At 42.8% G+C, this 22,941-nt stretch overlaps 2 protein-coding genes across 2 annotated transcripts in view; one reads left to right on the forward strand and one right to left on the reverse strand.

Annotated features, from left to right (window-relative positions):
• vwa3a (von Willebrand factor A domain containing 3A) overlaps positions 1–22,941 on the forward strand; it is a 117,244-nt gene that overhangs the window by 33,596 nt on the left and 60,707 nt on the right. The window contains exons 8-13 of the mRNA XM_028814182.2: positions 4,087–4,193; positions 8,944–9,069; positions 12,149–12,260; positions 15,584–15,700; positions 19,405–19,536; positions 19,682–19,820. Of these exons, the coding sequence (XP_028670015.2) occupies positions 4,087–4,193; positions 8,944–9,069; positions 12,149–12,260; positions 15,584–15,700; positions 19,405–19,536; positions 19,682–19,820 (733 nt within the window). The remainder of the gene's footprint in view (positions 1–4,086; positions 4,194–8,943; positions 9,070–12,148; positions 12,261–15,583; positions 15,701–19,404; positions 19,537–19,681; positions 19,821–22,941) is intronic.
• The window catches only part of LOC127529603 (uncharacterized), a 200,894-nt gene continuing 179,308 nt past the window's right edge, over positions 1,356–22,941 (reverse strand). Inside the window, exon 2 of the mRNA XM_051933665.1 lies at positions 1,356–2,175. Within this exon, the coding sequence (XP_051789625.1) occupies positions 1,356–2,175 (820 nt within the window). The remainder of the gene's footprint in view (positions 2,176–22,941) is intronic.

Genomic DNA, 22,941 nt, shown 5'->3' on the forward strand with positions numbered 1-22,941 from the left:
GCTGCGCGCTGCCTAGAGTTGATTCTACAATAAAATAAAATTAAAATGAAAAGAGTAATAAAAGCATCACCCCGAAAGCGGATAGTAGACATCACGTAGTAGATGTGTACCAAATTTCAAGTCAATAGGTGAAATGGTTTGCGAGCTACAGGTGATTTAAAATCCTGGACAGACAAACGTACAGCCATGGTAGCGTATTATAGAAGAAGGTATTAACAGTGGGGGGCCCCAGAGTGACACGGGCCAACGCTCCGTATTAAACATGCGTCATCCTCCCACGTGGCTGCCCGGCGGGCACGGGTTCAAAACGCCGGGGGTAGGCGAGCGAAGCGAGCAGGGGGCGGAGCCCCCTTGTTATAGAAGAAGACTAGGTGCGTAATACTACAAATACCTTTTTTTGCTGCACTTTTTAAGGAAACGTCACAATTCACCAAGAAAAAGTGAACTCGTTTTTTCATGCAAAGAGACTCACAATTACTGCTGATCATTTTACACACTACCAATGAACTGAAAAACTATAAAAACAAATTGAAAAAAAAAAACAACGGCAACAATCAGTTATTCTGTGTAGAAGGTGCCACTGACGCCATTGACGAAATTCAGCAAATCACCGAGCCAACTGCGCTTGAACTGGCTGCACGCAAGCACACAGAGGTAAGCGCGGATACTGGCAGGCCAGTCTAGTGCAGAGGCTCAATCCCAGGGACAGTGATGCTGATTCACTAGGGGGCGCCAGTGGTCACGAGCTGGCACAGACTGATCAGCTCCAGCGTGCTGGCGAATTGCACTGGGAACCAACTAGAGCCAGTTCTGGCGGTTTAAGCAGTTTGGCTCTGAGGCTCGGGATCTGCACTGGTAATCTGAAGGTTGCCGGTTCGAACCTCGTAAATGCCAATAGGGACTCCGCTCTGTTAGGCCCTTGAGCAAGGCCCTTAACCTGCAATTGCTGAGCTCTTTGAGTAGTGAGAAAAGCGATATATAAATGCAAAGAATTATTATTATTGGGTCGGTCCGGGTTAGCTCCACGCTGCCGTCAATAGTCATGTACCAAGATGAGCCGGGCAAATGGGGGACACACACATCCAGCAAGGGGTAGGTGCAAAAAGTGTCAAGTGCTTTTATTAAAATCAATCACAAACAGAGTGCCATTAGATAGATAGATAGATAGATAGATAGATAGATAGATAGATAGATAGATAGATAGATAGATAGATAGATAGATAGATAGATAGATACTTTATTAATCCCAAGGGGAAATTCCCATACTCCAGCAGCAGCATACTGATAAAAAACAATATTAAATTAAAGATTGATAACAATGCAGGTATACAGACAGACAATAACTTTGTATAATGTTAACGTTTACTCCCCCGGGTGGAATTGAAGAGTCGCATAGTGTGATGGAGGAACGATCTCTTCAGTCTGTCAGTGGAGCAGGACGGTGACAGCAGTCTGTCGCTGAAGCTGCTCCTCTGTCTGGAGATGATACTGTTCAGTAGATGCAGTGGATTCTCCATGATTGACAGGAGTCTGCTCAGCGCCTGTCGCTCTGCCACAGATGTCAAACTGTCCAGCTCCATGCCAACAATAGAGCCTGCCTTCCTCACCAGTTTGTCCAGGCGTGAGGTGTCCCTCTTCTTTATGCTGCCTCTCCAGCACACCACCGCGTAGAAGAGGGCGCTCACCACAACTGTCTGATAGAACATCTGCAGCATCTTATTGCAGATGTTGAAGGATGCCAGCCTTCTAAGGAAGTATAGTCGGCTCTGTCCTCTCTTGCACAGAGAATCAGTATTGTCAGTCCAGTCCAGTTTATCATCCAGCTGCACTCCCAGGTATTTATAGGTCTGCACCCTCTGCACACAGTCACCTCTGATGATCACGGGGTCCATGAGGGGTCTGGTCCTCCTAAAATCCACCACTAGCTCCTTGGTTTTGCTGGTGTTCAGGTGTAGGTGGTTTGAGTCACACCATTTAACAAAGTCCTTGATTAGGTTCCTATACTCCTCCTCCAGCCCATTCCTGATGCAGCCCATGATAGCAGTGTCCACAGCAAAGTTTTGCACGTGGCAGGACTCCGAATTGTATTGGAAGTCTGATGTATGTTGGCTGAACAGGACCGGAGAAAGTACAGTCCCCTGTGGCGCTCCTGTGTTGCTGACCACAATGTCAGACCTGCAGTTCCCGAGACGCACATACTGAGGTCTGTCTTTAAGATAGTCCACGATCCATGCCACCAAGTATGAATCTACTCCCATCTCTGTCAGCTTGTCCCTAAGGAGCAGAGGTTGGATTGTGTTGAAGGCACTAGAGAAGTCCAGAAACATAATTCTTACAGCACCACTGCCTCTGTCCAAGTGGGAGAGGGATCGGTGTAGCATGTAGATGATGGCATCCTCCGCTCCCACCTACTCCTGGTATGTGAACTGCAGAGGGTTGAGGGCATGGCGGACCTGTGGCCTCAGGTGGTGAAGCAGCAGCCTCTCCATGGTCTTCATCACATGTGATGTCAGAGCAACAGGCCGAAAGTCATGCAGCTCACTAGGACATGATACCTTTGGGACTGGGGTGATACAAGATGTTTTCCAAAGCCTCGGGACTCTCCCCTGTTCCAGGCTCAGGTTGAAGTTGCGCTGTAGAGGACTCCCCAGCACCAACGCACAGGCCTTCAGCAGTCGTGGCGATACTCCATCTGGACCCGCTGCTTTGCTGGCACGAAGTCTCCTCAGCTCTCTGCTCACCTGCGCTGCTGTAATTGTGTGTGGGGGGAAACTCTCACCTATGCTGGTATCAGCAGAAGGATGGGTGGAGGGTGCAGTACTCCGAGGCGAGAGTGGGTTAGGGTGGTCAAACCTGTTAAAGAAGTTGTTCATTTGAATATGAATATACAGAGCATCAGGATTAAATTAAGATGAAGCTCTGAGAAAGCCATGTTACAGTGATGTGTTTTCAGCAGTTTTTTAAAGTGCTCCACTGTATTAACCTGGTGACTTTCTATCAGTCAGCTATTCCAGATCTGAGGTGCATAACAGCAGAAGGCCGCCTGCCTCACCACTTCTTCTAAGTTTAGCTCTTGGAATTCTAAGCAGACCCTCATTTGAAGATCTAAGGTTACGACTTGGAGTGTTCAGCACCACAATTAGCTGGGGACCAATAGGCTGATGCTGGCACCTCACTTCCGTTTTCCATCTCCAGATCACTTGCATCAAACTCTGAAAAGTCAGAGTCCGATTCGGTGATAATACGTAAAACGTCCATGGAGTATTTTGCTTTGCACATTTGCTTTAGTCTCAGCAGATGTTGCTGCCATTTTAGAGGCTGCATGCTCTCCACTACTCCTGCACGCGCAGGGAATCGAGGTCAAATCGACAAAACTACGTAACTTTGTTTCAAGCAAAGAGAGTCGAAGTAAAATGTAAGGGCGAGTTTTGTCGCGGTTTACAGCCGATTACCGTCCTCTACCCTTGAATTTCGACAAAAGTCAACATCAGTCCTGAAAGAGTTAAAATCTGCACAACGCCACGGACCACTTATCACAGTTATATTGTCATATTTCTACAAATAAATCTCCTTTTATAAAGATTCCTTTGTCATCCATCTCTCTACAAGTCAGGGGTTTTTGGTAATCCCCTCTCCTTTGAGGGTATTTTGATTATAGTATGGGACGTTGCATTTATATTTTTAAACATTTGAAGCCAATGCCCAGTTGGCCTAATTTAGACCAAAGCCAGGCTGCAAAGTAGGAACTCAGGCTCTCCAAGTGTGTACCTTTCCTGGGCAGGCTGATTAGGATTCTGCACCACTTTGCACATTTTGTTTGCTGCCATTCCTTACAAGGGATATCCATACAAGTAGTCAGATATGCACATCATCCCAAGGTTGTGGAAGGAAAATCAAAGTACCCTTAGAAATTAACCACACAAGCAAGATTCCTGCAGGCCGCACACAGACCGTGACTATGCTGTGATTTAAGCCCCCTCTCCTGAGTCCTGGACGCAGCACAGTATCACGGTGTCACCCTTTTCATTTGTCTGTAGTTTGCTGCCTACTGGTCGACTAATCTTTTTTTCACTGTTGTTGTGCCAGGGTCTGATAGATGAACAACTATGCTACAAGAAACAACTGTACTTCTCTTCCTTTGGTACTGAAGAATCGTCGCTCTGGAGTACCCCGAGAGACGTCAATGTCCGCACGTAAGTCATTGTGCTTCTCTGTTCTTCACCCCAAAGTCTCCCTTGAATCGGCTGGATCCTCACGCATCACGATTCGGCATCTGAATAACAATATGGACCCTGGCATGATTTAGGTTTCATGTGATTTCATTTTGGTTTATGTCTTGAATGCTATTTTATAGGTCCTTCCATCGCCGCCATTTTGAGAGCCGTCACTGGTGCCACTTCTGGCATTTCTAGGGGTGTGGCGTCTAGGGTCGTGACCTGCAAGTGTTTGGCGTGACAGGGCTAAGGGTCAGCTGTTAGAATGTCAGAGATACAGCAACTGGCCGGACACACAGATACTTATCTTTGCCATTTGAAACGAAATTGAAAAGCAAACACAATCGTGAAACAACAGTAAAAATTTGTTCCATTGACCCAGTAGTACTAGGGTGTTGTACCGTGTTAGCCATTATGAATGTAGAGAAAAGCCAAGCAAAATGACACCTTTTATTGGCTAACTAAAAAGATTACAATATGCGAGCTTTCGAGGCAACTCAGGCCCCTTCTTCAGAAAGAAAAGCGTTTGGCATAAATAACATCCGCTATACTTTCATCTCATCTGCAACCTTGCAGCAGTACAGATCCTACCAGTCAGAACAATTGTGCTGGGGCTGATGGGAAGACACCTTCATTGGTACATAGAAATTTTCAATACGCACCACTTCATCTAAGATCGCAGCTGCGGCGCTCGTTGGATTACAGCTTTTGTCTCGAAGTACATCATTTTGTCTCGTTTTTTCCTGCATTTATTTTCATCTGGACTCAATTCTGAGAAATGTGGGGGTCCGAAAGGGCTGCGCGATGTTGCTGAACCCCAGTGACCGCCAATGGTGGTGTGCAGGAAATGAGGTTGTGGGTCCCATTATGTGAGTGAGTAGGTGAGCAGGTGACTTTTGCTTTATGAACGCTCAGGCAGACCGCCTGCTTTGTGTTTTCCACCCTATAGATGAATGTCAGCAGGATTCTCTCCCTCTGCCCACAGAAATCTCATAACAGTGGTACAATCCCGCAGAGGGGCGTCCATGTTCATTTGACCTTGGCTTCAAGTGGACTGCGTGTTCAAACTACCCATAAGCCATTGTGCAGATATTGTCTTGTGTCAGCCTCTATCCATTGTGGTTACCATGTAATTTCAAATTTCCTTTCCTTTTAATCATCCAAAAATTCAATGTTGAGATTTTGAGGAATCTCAATGTTTTAGACCTTCCCGACTTTCTCATATATGAAGTATAGGGAAAGTATTGGAATCCTCCAAAAAGTCCATTTCAAGATTTTGATGAATATCCTTCCTAAGCTTCTTTTTTATTTCAAAACATCCCAATATAAATCAATCAATAAATCGTTTTTTAAGCAATTAGATTCAACCATAACCTCATTTATTTGGAACTCAAAACACCCACGTATCCGAAGAGCGACCCTACAAAGACCTCAGGCAGAAGGTGGCATGGCTCTACCTAATTTTCCGTTTTATTACTGGGCAGCAAACATACAAGGCATAAAAACCTGGACACAAATAAATGAACATACACAGGCCTGGTCTGCAATAGAAGTAAAATCCTGCAGCACTTCTTTATATTCCCTGCTTTGTGCCCCAATAAATGCAAGTTATCGCAAATATACTAATAACCCAATTGTGCTTCACTCACTCAGAACATGGAACCAACTTAGAAAGCAATTTAAGATGGAAAATCTATCTGTGGCACCCCTGCAAGAGAACCACGTCTTTCAACCCTCACAAACATAGAGTTTTTAATATCTGGAAAAGATTTGGGATTAAATTGCTCAGAGATCTTTATATAGACAATATCTTTGCATCCTTTGAACAATTACATTCCAAATTTAACCTTCCAGCTACACATTTTTTTCACTATCTTCAAATTAGAAACTTTGTTAAACAGAACCTGCCCGATTTTTCTCATCTTGTATACTCCACCATGCTGGAAAAAATACTGCTCAACTTCGAGGACTTAGACACCATTTCTGCAATATATAAAATTTTATTAGAGTCCCTTCCTTTCAAAGATCCAAGAGGACAATGGGAAAAAGATCTCTTAATTAATATATCAGAAAAGGAGTGGAAGGTAGCAATGCAGAGAATTCACTTGAGCTCCATATGCGCAAAGCATAGAATTATTCAACTCAAAATTATATATCGAGCTCATCTGTCTCGCTTAAAACTGTCCAAAATGTTTCCAGGGCAAGATCCAACCTGCGAACGCTGCAACCAAGCTCCTGCCTCACTGGGTCACATGTTTTGGGCGTGCACCAAACTAACAACATTTTGGACCAAAATTTTTAAGTGCCTTTCAGACGGCCTTGGTGTCCCAATCCCTCCTAACCCATTAATAGCTGTGTTTGGTGTTCTTCCAGATCGATTTGAAATGGAGAAGGACAAGCAAACTGTGATTGCATTCACTACACTTTTGGCACGCAGACTGATTTTGTTAAATTGGAAGAATCCTAACTCTCCTCTGATAAGTCAGTGGGAAACCGATGTTATATACATCCATCCATCCATTTTCCAACCCGCTGAATCCGAACACAGGGTCACATGGGTCTGCTGGAGCCAATCCCAGCCAACACAGGGCACAAGGCAGGAACCAATCCTGAGCAGGGTGCCAACCCACCGCAGGACACACACAAACATATTATTTGAAATTGGAAAAAATCAAATTCTCAGTTAGAGGACCTGTACAGAACTTTTTCAAAACCTGGCAGGATCTAATCAATAATATTTTACAATAAGAATTATCTCCGCATTTCTTTTCCTTCTCCATTTATCTTTATTGCCCTATTAAACTCAACAATTTAGGCATGTTTACAAGCCTTAAGTATTACTCCTTTGGTCATGCTCTCCTTCTCAGGGGTGGGGTTTGATTTGTTTTCAATCCTATTTTTTGTAAAAATTGATCTATTTGTACAGAATGATTACAATTAAATTAATAAAAAAAAAAAAAAAAAAAAAAAAAGATTTTGATGAATCTCGCTGTTTTAGACCTCCCTGAGTCCGAAAATATCATTTTTGGATTTCTGTCTATGCCCATGTGTGTCTGTATTGTGAGGGATGGCCGGCCAAATATTCCGGTCCATACCTCCAGGCCACTAGATGGAGTCCTCCCAGCAGCATGGAAGTTCCCCAAATTCCAGCAGGGCATTATGGACATTGTAGTTTTTATAAACAACCCTGCTCAATACCATGGGGACCACTAGGAGCCGCTGTAGGGAGGCTTACAGAGTGCTACGTGCCCTATAACCCAGAAGTGCGTCATGATCACATGACCGGAAGGAACGACATGCTTCCGGGTTGAAGAAAAGGACTTTTAATCTGACCTGGAAGTGATGAGGACTTATGGATTGTTGGGATGGAACCACTTCCGGGTCAGGGACTATAAAGGACTCTGGGAAAGCCCAGACGAGTGAGCTGAGCTGGGTGGAAGGGTGGCAACGCGTCTGGGAGAGGAGGATTGGTGATTATTATTTTGATTATTGATTTGTATGAGTAGCGTGAAGTGGAGGGTGCTTTGTGCACATTATTATTATAAAATAAATAATAATTGGATTTTTACCTGGTGTTTGGAGTGGTACCTGAAGGTTCAAGGGAGCACTAGCGCCCCCTACTGTTACAGTATGTAAACACAATGATAACTTGGGTACGCTCTTACTTAGGTCAACTACATTTTACATACAAGTATTAGATACAAAACGTCGATTTCTGTCAACTTTTCAGCTATTTCCGCTAACATTACCTTTTATTCATGCAGCTGCAGAGTCCGATTTATTCAACTTTACTTTTATAATAATTGTTCAATATATTATTAATTTGATGGCTCCAGCAGACCCCTGTGACCCTGTAATTAGAATATAGTGGGTTGGATAATGGATGGATGGATGGATTTGATTTGTTGTTGATGGTTCTTTAATGCACATAATATAAAAGTGTAATCATTGTCTTGTGGTTTACTCCTCAAATATTCATCCCCATATCTGAGTATACGAGAAAGTCGAGGGGAGAGCACTGTCTGTAATGGACAGCATGGATAGGCTGACACCCTGGCCAAGATAAACCCCGTAAGAAAAAGTGGTGGTAGTGTGTTTGGGGGTGGGGGGTCTGCCTTCAAAGAGTACATGCTCCTCCCAACACACTGGATGGCAGCGTTCCTGGGCCAGTATGTGCATTCATTTGCCTGTAGGGCATGCTGGGAGTTGCGGTCCTGTTTGGGCGCCGACATCAAATGCTACTGGGCATGACTGCCCCTACTTTTAGGGGCTTCCATCTGACCTGGGAGCGCATCCTCCTTGACACCAGGCTGGGTCCGGCATAAAAGGGGCCGCCTCTGTCCTCTGGGTGGTCAGAGAATCGGGAGGAGGTGGCTGAGATTACGTAGGAGGTGTAGAAGGAGGAGAAACGTATTGCTTGTTGTGAAACCCGGCGGAGGTCTTAAATAAGCACCCGGGACTGCGTTGTGAATTTGTGTCTGCAGGCTTGAGGTGCTGCAACGCCCCCTACAGGTCACACCTCACCTCACACATCACAAATATTTGCATATTTTTGAGTTTAACTCGTGTACTTCACGTGCCTTCACACCCACACCCAAATAAATCCTCGCGGATCACGAGCGGCTTTAATGTTGTCACACCTGCCTGAGGTCAAAGAGAAGACACCTTTCCGTGGCCGAGCCATTTCGACTTCAGGCAGTACTGACGATGTGTTTCTTGTCTCCTTCAGCCTCCATGAAGTTCGCATGTGGATTCAGGCTCTTGAGCCGAGCGGAGGCTGCAATCTGCTGCACGCACTGAAGAAGATACTGCTTGTGAGGGACTTGAACTCATTGGTTGTCATCTTGGGGGGCAGGTAATCAGAATGGCTTGTTTGAGCTACCAGTCGTGAGACAGGAACAGCGCTGGTGTTACTTTACTTATTTTTTTATCTTTGTAATTTGTCCTCCTTTTTTCTGGGGGGGTCATGTTAGTCTGAACAGGTGTCTACTTTGAGTATGCTGGGACTTTCTCATAATGGTTGCTAAAGCGCTGGCTGGCTTTTAAATCACAAGGCTGTCAATTCAGACTAAACCTGAGACCTCCCAAATTACCTTAAGCTTCCTTTGATCTACCACCCGAAATCAGAAAAACTTGGAAAGGTATGGAAAATGCAAATAAAAAAAAATTCTGACCAGACATTCCATGCGCCTACCCGGATGGGCCACCTCAAACTGGGACCTGAGTGCTGCCGGAAGAAAGATGGTCCAGCTACAGGGTCCTCACCTGTCCTCAATGGAGAATGTATGGAGAACTTTGAAACCAAAAATGCGATAATGACCACGATCCTGTGCTGTTGCACACCATAAGATGTGTTTGCAGGAAGAATGGGATGACATAACACCTGAAACGCTTCAGCTCTTGGTCTCCTCAGTGCCAAAACATTTTTCAGGTGTTGTGAGAAGGAAGGGCGGTGTTGCAAAGGGGTCAATGCTTTACCGTCCCGACTCTTTTTAGAACATGTTGCAGGCCTAAAATGCAGGAATTGATGTTTATTTGCAAATGAAATGAAGTTTCAAGGTGGAGGTGGGATTACATCAGGGATCGGCTCTGAGCCCTTTCTTATTTACAATGGTGATGGACAGGTAGGAGACCCCATGGACTGTGATGTCTGCTGATGACATTGTGATCTGTAGTGATAGTAGGGAGCAGGTTGTGGAGACCCTGGAGAGGTGGAGATCTGCTCTAGAGGGGAGAGGAATGAAGGTCAGTAGGACCACCAAGACGGAATACATGTGTGTGAATGAGAGGGAGGTCAGTGGAATGGTGAGGATGAGGGAGTAGAGTTGGTGAAGGTGGATGAGTTTAAATACTTGGGATCAACAGTACAGAGTAATGGGAATTGTGGAAGAGAAGTGAAAAAGAGAGTGCAGGAAGGGTGGAGAGGGTGGAGAAGAGTGTCAGGAGTGATTTGTGACAGACGGGTACCAGTAAGAGTGAATGGGAAGGTCTACAGGACGGTAGTGAGACCAACTGTGTTATATGGGCTGGAGACAGAGCAGGAGGTGACAGAGTTAAAGATGTTAAGATTTGCATTGGGTGTGATGAGGATGGACAGGATTAGAAATGAGGACATTAGAGGGTCAGCTCAGGTTGGACAGTTGGGAGACAAAGTCAGAGAGGAGAGATTGTATTGGTTTGGACATCTACTGGATATATTGGGTGAAGGGTACTAAGGATAGAGCTGCCAGGTAAGAGGAGAAGATGAAGGCCTAAGAGAAGGTTTATGGATGTGGTGAGAGAGGACATGCAGGTGATGGATGTGACAGAACGAGATGAAGAGGATGGAAAGATACGGAAGAAGATGATCCGCTGTGACAACCCCTAACAGGAGCAGCCGAAAGAAGAAGACAAAAAAGCAAATGAAGTTGAGCAGACAAAGCAGACATGAAATATCTTCTGTTCATACTGTCTGCAGTCTAATTACATTTAAGAATCACTGCACTTTTGTTGTATTTGCATTTTCCATACCATCCCACCTTTTTTCTGATTTGGGGTTGTAGTTGAACACACAGATCAGAACTTGTAAAGCTCATTGGTGTTTGGCGTATAAATAAAGTCTGGATGACTGGTTTGCAGTAAAATCACTTAAGTGTGCTGTGCGGGTCATCTGATGGAAATTCTACCAACGCTGGTTCATTGCTTATTTTTAGAACTTGTTTATGCCTTTAATTTTTGCCATGCAGGGTCCCAAATTCTTAAGATTAACTGAAGATAAGCTCATTACGTCTCAGTTACTTCTAAACAACAGCCTGTCCTGTCTGTTCCAGTCCTGTCTCACTGACTCCTGTCACCCACTTGTACAAGACCCTAAGGATCACCTTACTACAGGGCCTCTAAAGAGTGTTCCCCATCTTAAAAGCCTTCACCTTTAATTTTTATACAAAACTGAATCACAGCGGATTTAATTTGGCTTTTTTGACGCTCTTAAATGTCAAACTGAATGCAGTGGTCAACATTAATTACAAATGTAAAACAAAAAAAAAAAATCACTGATTACATAATCATTGCATTAAAGTGACATCCCCAAATCATCACTGGTGCAGCCCAATGGCTGTAGAGGTCCCTTGTAGTCCAGGGGCTTCAGTTCCTTATGGTATCGACGCATCTTGTGTGGAAGGTTCAGCTTGTCATTAGTCAGTATGTTGGCCTAACCCACACAATGAAGACAAAGGAGCACACCGAGGAACTCGGTGAAACATTCAAGTCAGGGGACGGAGACAAGAAAATCTCCAAGTCACCAGTCACCATCAAACATGAAGAAATCAAGAGAGTGTGGCACAGGTGTAAATCTGCTGGAGCGGGCCGCCCACTAAAACTGAAGAAGACAAGTGAGGGAGGCCACCACCGGACCCCTGAGAACTCTCGAAGGAGTCACAAGCAACAGTGGCCGAGATTGAAGAGACGCTGCAGACCACAACTGCTGCCCGGTTGCTTCTCCAGTCGAAGGCTTATGGGACAGAATGGTGCAGAAAACTTAGATATAAAAAGGCGCACGATGGCGTTAAGAACAAAAACAGGCAATCCACTTCACCGGGAGTTAAACTCTAAGGGGGGCTCTGTCAGTAGAGTGGGTCTGGACCAACGGTACCTCAAGTCCAAAATGTGACACCATCTTCTGGGGACGTCTGGTTTGATACTGTCTGGATGGGAAGGGGCGGAGCTTGTCAGGATCAGTTACCCTCACTGCGCATCTTCTCGGCACTGTGGAGGGGAAAAGAGACAATACCGTTAGCAACAGCGCCCTTTCTCGTCCCAAAGTGGTATTACGTAGTTTGCTCCTCTGACACACACACGTGACAGCATAGAAATGTGACGTATTTAGTATGGTATACAGATAAAAAATGGAATGTGTTAAAAGAGCTTCTTCTAGTGTGTTGTTTTTCTGTCCCCAGCCCTGATCAGAGCACACATGTCTTGTTTGACTACATTGAACAGTGCATGCTGGGAAGGAAGGCGCTTTCTGTTCACACTGTGGCCTTTGACTGCAGCAGCTCTGTTACTGAAGTAAGTGCCTCATTGCAGTTCACTTCCTGGGGCAATCAAGCAAAGATGGAGTGTTTGGGGGGGGGGGGGGAAGGGTCAGTGTGACTGCTAGGTTACTGGTGATTGGATACATTTGGATGTTGAAAATAACAGAAAGCATTTGAGGAGGATTGTGTGTACTGCCAACTGTGATGTCAGACTCTGAAGTTCATGGCAGCATCTCCCAGGTGAACATGTGTAGCAGATATGGTGGTCACTGCATGAGGATTACAAATGTTAAGATGAATAGTTCTCATTACATCTCACATTTTCAGTAGTTACCAGTAAATACAGTAAATAGTCAATCGCTTAATCTGTTTCAAAGTGAACGTCTTCAACAAATCAACTACCAAGTCATCTAGTTGAATCAGAGATTATAATATGAGCTGCCAAAACCTAGAGTGGCAGGAAAAAGAAAAAAATGAATCGATGACATGGAGTGCAAGTGACCAACACTACTAGCCACGCAATAAGTACGGAGCACACCAACAGAAACAAAATGTATGACTGGAATACAGCTGTTACTGTAAACCAATAAATCGGCCATTTACACAAACCCCACGCTGCAGCGCACCCCCCTATTCACTTGAAGTGAATTATTAACAGCACATGACCTTCTCCTCTGCCTTAGATTAGATTAGATGAGACTAGACTAGAATAGAATATATTAGGCTAGACTAGAATAGAACAGAATATATTAGACTAGACTAGAATAGAATATATTAGACTAGACTAGAATAGAATATATTAGACTGGACTGGAATAGAACAGAATATATTAGACTAGACTAGAATATATTACACTAGACTAGAATAGAATATATTAGACTACACTAGAATATATTAGGCTAGAATAGAACAGAATATATTAGACAAGACTGGAATAGAACAGAATATATTAGACTTGACTAGACTAGACTAGACTAGAATAGAATATATTAGACTAGAATAGAATAGAATATATTAGACTAGACTAGAATAGAATATATTAGGCTAGAATAGAACAGAATATATTAGACTAGACTAGAATAGAATATATTAGACTAGACTAGAATAGAATATATTAGGCTAGAATAGAACAGAATATATTAGACTAGACTAGACTAGAACAGAATATATTAGGCTAGACTAGAATATATTACACTAGACTAGAATAGAATATATTAGACTAGACTAGAATATATTAGGCTAGAATAGAACAGAATATATTAGACAAGACTGGAATAGAACAGAATATATTAGACTAGACTAGACTAGACTAGACTAGAATAGAATATATTAGACTAGACTAGAATAGAATATATTAGACTAGACTAGAATAGAATATATTAGACTAGACTAGAATAGAATATATTAGGCTAGAATAGAACAGAATATATTAGACTAGACTAGACTAGAACAGAATATATTAGGCTAGACTAGAATATATTAGACTAGACTAGACTAGAATATATTAGACTAGACTAGAATAGAATATATTAGACTAGAATAGAATATATTAGACTACACTAGAATATATTAGGCTAGAATAGAACAGAATATATTAGACAAGACTGGAATAGAACAGAATATATTAGACTAGACTAGACTAGACTAGAATAGAATATATTAGACTAGACTAGAATAGAATATATTAGACTAGACTAGAATAGAATATATTAGGCTAGAATAGAACAGAATATATTAGACTAGACTAGACTAGAACAGAATATATTAGGCTAGACTAGAATATATTAGACTAGACTAGACTAGAATATATTAGACTAGACTAGAATAGAATATATTAGACTAGACTAGAATAGAATATATTAGACTAGACTAGAATAGAATATATTAGACTACACTAGAATATATTAGGCTAGAATAGAATAGAATATATTAGACTTGACTGGAATAGAACAGAATATATTAGACTCGACTAGAATATATTAGCATATATTAGACTAGACTCGAATAGAATAGAATATATTAGACTCGACTAGAATAGAACAGAATATATTAGACTCGACTAGAATATATTGGCATATATTAGACTAGACTAGACTAGACAAGACTAGACTTGAGTAGAATAGAATATATTAGACTTGACTAGCTTTTCTTGACTAGCTTTTATTTAAAAACAGTCAAAACAAAGTGTTCAAATAAATAAATAATCCAATAAAACCAATGAAAAGGTGGAGGTTGAAATCCTTTAAATAAATCCATAAAAATGAAGTTACAAACAATGGCTGGAAGCAGACCTTTTAAGACACAAAGCCAGGTGCTTTCTTTCTACTGGCGACTCCCCTGCTTCCTCCCATCCAGGCTTTGCACCAGGGGAGTCTCCCTACCTGCAGCTGACCTTCTCTGTCTTCTGGCTTCTCAATCCCTGACTTCGTTCAGCTATCCCCAGACCGAGACTTGGGTTCCACAGCTGCCAGGGCGCTCACGCTGGAGCATCCACCTCCCAAGCCTCCCGACTCCCGCTGTCTTCTGTGGCGAGTCATCCTCCTTCCGGTCACTCCTGCTCCTCACTAAACGCTTAGCGGGAGCGACCACTAAGACTGCCCCGGGTGCCTGCCAGCCAAACACCCCACTAGGGCTCACTGCTCAGTTGCCTTCGCTCGCTCACACACCAACTTTCTCCTTCCTGCTTCTTGTCGCCTTCTTCTCCCTTAACCTCCGTTCATTTTTTCTTTTTTCCTTTCCCTTTTCCCATCCCCACCTGCGCTCCTACTATTTATAATGGGGACGTGGCTCAGGTGTGGCGATTAGCAGTGCCCGGCATCAATTACAGATGCGGATGACTCCTCACCTGTACACTTAAGCTTGAAACGCCAGCCTCACAAAGCCTTCGGGAACTGCTCCGGCCACATTACCACACCCTCTCTATAAGCCGCGAGTGTGGCGATTATCTATTTAAAACTGGGATTTTCTAGCAAGAACTGTGGACTCGCTATACCACAGTCCAGTCCAGGGATTGTTCCCTGCCTTGCACCCTTTACTTACTGGGATCAGCTCCGGTTTCCATGGATAAGCAAGTTCGGAAAATGGCTGGATGAAAACGAGAGCCTTTCTAGAGAGCTTATTGCTGCAGGATCTGTGCATTGATGGTTAATGATAAATGGCCTGAGTGTGACTGTGTGTCTGCATCGGTCATGTCATGCATTGGGAGTTGCTACGCGATGGTCACTCCAGTAAAAATGGCCTTCTGCTCACCTTAGGACTTCAGATGGAATAAAATGAATATACAGAAACTAAACAAATTTGACAAGCGCATCAAATGCGGCCATCCTGAAGTTAACTGCTGTTTCTGTCTCCTCTCAGCACGTCGTCAAGAAGCTTGCAGAAGTCATGGGTGGCCGTTTTCACTGCAATGTCTCTCTAAGCCAGATGTGCAAAATGGAAAGGAGGAGTCCAGAGATGCTCAGCGATAAGGACGGGGTAAGGATGGGTTTACAGTCCAGTGTGTGTGTGTGTGTGTGTGTGTGTGTGTGTGTGTGTGTGTGTGTGTGTGTGTGTATCTGCTGTCTTCTTTAGCATATCCATGACAGGCATTGTGGTGTAGTGGTGGAGCACAAGCCATCGGCTCAAACCCCACCACTAACTCTCTGTGTGACTCCAACCAAGCCAACTTGTCCGAGACTGCGTTCACATATTTGTGTTGTTTTATTAAAAGTCTGCATGTGGGTTTTTGCGTGGGTTTTATTTTATGTGGCCCTACTTACTCTTCTGACTCTTTGTCACTACTTGTTTCTTGTCATGTTCTTGAAATGCTTTTCTCCAAAGGTTCCCAGCACCAGTTGTGTCATTTTATGCTTCACCTGGTTCACACTCTGTATGGTGAATCAGTCAGGTCAGGTCAGGTCAGGTGGCACTGGTACAGCACTTGCTGCACCAACCACACAACGAAACAGCTCGGGATCCTGGTTGGCAACTCCCCAGGTAGACATGTGGTACAGTCCCACCCTACAGAGATGACCCTCTATCTGCCACAGCCAGGTGTTACGTGGGCATCCCCTTGGCCTGGTCCAGCCACTCGGGTCCTCAACAATGATGGTCCTGTCAGCTGGATCACCCTCGGGTAATCGTGCCACATGGTTGTAGTGCCGTAACTGACGCTCCCTTACAATGCAGGTCAAGTGCTTCATTCGGGACTCCGTGAGCATCCGTGTATGGTCAATGCCCGCCAATTAATGAAACTCTAGCATTTATGCATTGTTTTATTGTCTTTTTTTTTTTGTTAATTTTGAATTATAATTTTTCTTCTTTTTATGTAATTTCTGCATTGCTTATTTATGATTTTACATTTATGTACTGTATCATTAAATGTCGATCCATCCCAAGTGTTATGTAGGTGAAACCCCAAGAGTTGGGGCCTCTCTGACACCACTTACTGCTGTGACCTCCATCTGGGCCTGCACTGAGACACAGAGAGGGTCTCAGCAGGGGGTCATTGAGTGTTGTAGGAGGTTATCGTCCGTTTTGATTGTCTTTTTATTTTCTGGTTTATTTGTTTTTTCTTGCTTTTGCCCTTGGAATCGCTATTGGATTTCATATTGAGAGTTATTTGTTTTCAATTGACTTATTTGGTACAGTATATTTTTGCCATCTATTTTTGCACTTTTTTTGTTTTTTTGTTCTTTTTCAATAAATACTCAGATTATAAAGATATGAGCTGTGCTACCCATCTAAGGCAGGTTGAAATCAAAATAACCAACATAGGCCTCAGCATAAATGTTTGCAGTACACTATGTGTCGGAATGTACTCTGAAAAGCATGTAGTAATAAATTGCATTGCATTTGTCATTCCAACAGAGGGTGTATCACAAACATTTGGAATAACAAAATGCATCACTTCAAATGTTTATGTTGCACCATCTGTTGGAATGACAAACGTAATGCATATGTATCTGTTATATGCTATTTGGCATGGGATTTGCCAAAGCATTGTAAATGTTTGTGTTGCACCTTCTGTTGGAATGACTTGAGACATACGGTAGCAGCTGGACGCACACAAAGAGAAATTTTCTTTCTTTTTAGTCATTCTGGTATTGGTTCAGGCCATAGTGTGTGTATGTGTGTGTATATCTATGGATCTATTTATATATTTATTATTTAAAGAGCCTCTGTGAAGAGCCTGATTTCCTCTGGGGACAAGTAAAGTTCTATCTATCTATCTATCTATCTATCTATCTATCTATCTATCTATCTATCTATCTATTATATAGTGCCCTTCTCTATCTATCTATCTATCTATCTATCTATCTATCTATCTATCTATCTATCTATCTATCTATCTATCTATCTATCTATCTATTATATAGTGCCCTTCTCTATCTATCTATCTATCTATCTATCTATCTATCTATCTATCTATCTATCTATCTATCTATCTATCTATCTATCTATCTATCTATTATATAGTGCCCTTCTCTATCTATCTATCTATCTATCTATCTATCTATCTATCTATCTATCTATCTATCTATCTATCTATCTATCTATCTATCTATCTATCTATTATATAGTGCCCTTCTCTATCTATCTATCTATCTATCTATCTATCTATCTATCTATCTATCTATCTATCTATCTATCTATCTATCTATCTATTATATAGTGCCCTTCTCTATCTATCTATCTATCTATCTATCTATCTATCTATCTATCTATCTATCTATCTATCTATCTATCTATTATATAGTGCCTTTCTCTATCTATCTATCTATCTATCTATCTATCTATCTATCTATCTATCTATCTATCTATCTATCTATCTATTATATAGTGCCCTTCTCTATCTATCTATCTATCTATCTATCTATCTATCTATCTATCTATCTATCTATCTATCTATTATATAGTGCCCTTCTCTATCTATCTATCTATCTATCTATCTATCTATCTATCTATCTATCTATCTATCTATCTATCTATCTATCTATCTATCTATCTATCTATCTATTATATAGTGCCCTTCTCTATCTATCTATCTATCTATCTATCTATCTATCTATCTATCTATCTATCTATCTATCTATCTATCTATCTATCTATCTATTATATAGTGCCCTTCTCTATCTATCTATCTATCTATCTATCTATCTATCTATCTATCTATCTATCTATCTATCTATCTATCTATCTATTATATAGTGCCCTTCTCTATCTATCTATCTATCTATCTATCTATCTATCTATCTATCTATCTATCTATCTATCTATCTATCTATCTATTATATAGTGCCCTTCTCTATCTATCTATCTATCTATCTATCTATCTATCTATCTATCTATCTATCTATCTATCTATCTATCTATCTATCTATCTATCTATCTATCTATTATATAGTGCCCTTCTCTATCTATCTATCTATCTATCTATCTATCTATCTATCTATCTATCTATCTATCTATCTATCTATCTATCTATCTATCTATCTATCTATCTATCTATTATATAGTGCCCTTCTCTATCTATCTATCTATCTATCTATCTATCTATCTATCTATCTATCTATCTATCTATCTATCTATCTATCTATCTATCTATCTATCTATCTATCTATCTATTATATAGTGCCCTTCTCTATCTATCTATCTATCTATCTATCTATCTATCTATCTATCTATCTATCTATCTATCTATCTATCTATCTATCTATCTATCTATCTATCTATCTATCTATCTATCTATCTATCTATCTATCTATTATATAGTGCCCTTCTCTCTATCTATCTATCTATCTATCTATCTATCTATCTATCTATCTATCTATCTATCTATCTATCTATCTATCTATCTATCTATCTATCTATCTATCTATCTATCTATCTATCTATCTATCTATCTATCTATCTATCTATCTCCTTTCACATATTCTCTCTCTCTCTCCTGGGTTTCTGAATGATTCTTCTTCTTTGGCAGGTGTGGATGAAGGCTGCCATGGACCTGCTGAGGCAGGCTCTAGGACCACCTTAGTAGCTTTTGATGTTGTACCTGCTTTGATCTATTTATTATTAGTAGGCCAGTTTATTAAAGACGGGGCCTTTCTCAGAGTAGCAGCATTAGAGGAGCTTAAAAACCATCCCGGTGCTTGAAGCCCACTAATGATCTGCTCTTTTTTCGTGTCACAATGACTCAGGATCCCAATTACTACAGCTGTGACATCCACCACCTGCAGAGAGAACTGCAGAGAAGCGAGGAAGTGCTGAGGACGATTAAAGAGATGCGGCAGGGACTGCTGGGAGACACGCTGATCAGCATTATGCAAGAGGTAATGGTGATAGCCATTTTCACACCTGAAGAAGGCAGCTCACATCACACCTTCTGTACACCTTGTGCAGTGTGAGGCCCTTCTTCATTTTAGTTTGGCTGGTCATTCGAGTTCTTATCTTTTTTCTCCCCTTTCTGCATTTCAGATTTCTGATGAAGTGGCCAAACTACCTCCTGCTCATTTCCTGCCAAAGCCACCCATGCACGACCGACCGCTCTCCATAGAGATGCCCAATTTTCTGCCCAAAACCTCTGCTGATTGGCTGAAGACTAATGGTCTAAAAGGTATAACAATAGAGAACTGCAGCTTTACTGGGGTCACTGTGGGGAGGGGGGTTTGAACTTGTGCTGCGCTCCACTTAACTCGGATGTCACATGTCTGAGCCGGGACTGACGTCACACCCGAATCGACCGCCTCCCAGTAAAACATTCCAACGCAGGGTCTGCAGGAAAGCCTGTTGTGCTGCGGACCGCTAGTGAACAAGGTGATAACAAAGCATTACGTGGCATTCTGCGCGTCCATTCTGTCGTCAGATAGAAATTGGGCAGAGACACAAATAGACAGAAGTGCTAATAAACAGTGAACAGTATAACACTACAGCTATCGCTTACTCTTGATGCGGGGTGCTGCCATCTTCAAAATTAAGAGGTCAGGGTTAATGAGGCCCTCCTGACTTTCTGAGTAGGAAATCCGACTTGTAGGGACATTCCAGTTGAAACTTCCTATTCGGAACTCGGAAATTTTGATTTCTCAGTTCAAATAGTCCTCTGTGTCAAGCCTCTTAATGTGGTATCAAGCCTTTTGTATTTATCCAGAATTGTGAGACACACACACACACACAGAGAGGAGGGATTACTGTCCTGGACTGGGGAAAATAACTGGCTAAACTGGGGTCTGAAGTGCAAACATTTTTTATGTGCAGCAGACCAGGGGCTTCAGAAAGTATTGAGACCCCCTTCACCTTCTGCTCACTTGATTGTGTTGTAGATTTAATTTGAAAAGCATAAACTTGCCATTTTCTCCTTCAGTCTACACTCCATAACACATGATGACCAAGTGAGGACATGTTTTCAGAAAGCTTTGCAAATTTATTAAAAATCAAGAACATTCCTTGAAGTGTTCAGTGCTGAACACAATTGTGCTCAGGTGACGCCTGTTTGCTTTAATTCTCTTTGAGAAGTTTCTAGAACTTGATTGGAGTCCCACCTGTGACCATCTAAATTGATTGCACAGCATTTAGAAAGGCACACCGTGTACCCGCGTACAGAAAGTCCCAACAATTCACACTGCATGGCAGGACAAAAAACATGAAGCCGTGTTTTCAGAAAGGTTTGCAAATGTATAAAAATCAAAAACTGAACTCCCATTCCTAGAAGTATTAAGACCCTTAATTCAGTACTTTGTAGTATGGAGAAAGATGATCCGCTGTGGAAACTCCTAATGGGGGCAGCCGAAAGAAGAATTCAGTACTCTGTAGAAGCCCCTTTGGCAGCCATTGCAGCTTCGCGTCTTCTTGTTTTAAGTCTCTGTGAGCTTTGCACACCTGGATTTGGTCAGTTGATTCCATTCTTCCTGGCAGAGCCCCTCAAGCTCCGTTAGATTGGACAGGAAGAGTCTGTGAGCTGCCATCTTCAGGTCTCTCCATGCGTGTTTTGTCTGGGGTTTGTCTCAGCCACTCAAGAACACCCAGGGACTTGTCTTGGTCATATACTTCGGGTCTTTATCCTGCTGATAGGTGACCTGACGCCCCCATCTGAGGTGGTGCGCACCCTGCAACAGGTTTATCTTCAGGCACCTCTTGGAGTTTGGCTGCATTCATCCTATCATCCCCTCAATTCTGAGCAGTCCCCCTGTCCCTGCACCCTTCACGAAGCTGCCACCACCGTACTTCACCGTAGGGATGGCACTGACGAGCAGTGGTTCAAGCAGAGTTCTGCCCAGAGAGTTCAATTGTTGTCTCATCAGACCAGGACATCTTACTCCTCAGCTCTCTGAGTCCTTTCAACTGTTGTGTGCCTTTTTTTGCCATCTAACCACCTTACCACGAACACCTAGTGAATGGTAACAGTCCTTCTAACAGATTCTCCCACCTCAGCGCAGGAACTTCTTCAGCTCTGTTAGAGGGACCACTGGCTCCTTTGTGAACTCCTCGACCACAGCCATTCTTGATCGTCTACTCGTTTTGGCCCCCTGGCCAACTCTTGTAAGAGTCCTGGTGGTTCCAAACTTCTTGAGGCCACTGTGCTCCTGGGAACATTCAATGCTTTGGAAGTCTGCTTGCTCTGATCTACACCTCATCACAGTTTGACTGCGGAGGTCTACAGAGCGTTCCTTGGACTTCATGGCTTGGGTTTTGGTCCTTCTTCTATACACGGAGGGGACACTAAACGATTCAGTTTGCCACACGTGGTCCCCAATCAAATTCTAGAAACATCTCGAGGAGAATTACAACCAAACCAGGAGGCATCTGAGTACGATTTGGAGGGCCACAGCAAGGGGGTCTGAATACTTACATGAAGGAGACATTTAAGTTTTTGAGCTGAGGAGAAAGATGTCCTGGTCTGATGACACAAAAATTGAACTCTCTGGGCAGAACTCTGCTTGATCCACTGCTCTTCATTGCCATCCCTACGGTTAATACGGTGGTGGCAGCTTCGTGCCATGGAGGGTGCAGGGACAGGGGGGGACTGGTCAGAATTGAGGGGAGGATGAATGCAGCCAAACTCCAAGAGGTGCCTGAAGATAAACCTGTTGCAGGGTGTGCACCACCTCAGACGGGGGTGTCAGGTCACCTATCAGCAGGACAAAGACCCGAAGTATATGACCAAGACAAGTCCCTGGGTGTCCTTGAGTGGCCCAGACCTAAACCCCAGACAGAACATGCATGGAGAGACCTGAAGATGGCAGCTCACAGACTCTTCCCATCCAATCTAACGGAGCTTGAGGGGCTCTGCCAGGAAGAATGGACTCAGCTGACCAAATCCAGGTGTGCCCCATTAGGAGTTTCCACAGCGGATCATCTTTCTCCATACTACAAAGTACTGAATTAAGGGTCTTAATACTTCTAGAAGTAGCGTAGCGTGGGTGTCAGCCGCCCAGGGCGGGGGAAAATTCCGCCGCCCCCTTATTTAGGTATGGTTCAAATTTTTACAAGATATTATTATTATTTATTGTGAAATTTTGCCGCCCCCTAAAAGTGCCGCCCGGAGCGGGCCGCCCCTGCCGCCCCCACTACGCTACGACACTGACTTCTAGGAATGGGAGTTCAGTTTTTGATTTTTATACATTTGCAAACCTTTCTGAAAACACGGCTTCATGTTTTTTGTCCTGCCATGCAATGTGAATTGTTGGGACTTTCTGTACGCGGGTACACGGTGTACCTTCCAAAATGCTGTGCAATCAGTT

Source organism: Erpetoichthys calabaricus, chromosome 11, assembly GCF_900747795.2.
Source record: "Erpetoichthys calabaricus chromosome 11, fErpCal1.3, whole genome shotgun sequence".
In the NCBI taxonomy this organism is placed as follows: domain Eukaryota; kingdom Metazoa; phylum Chordata; class Cladistia; order Polypteriformes; family Polypteridae; genus Erpetoichthys; species Erpetoichthys calabaricus.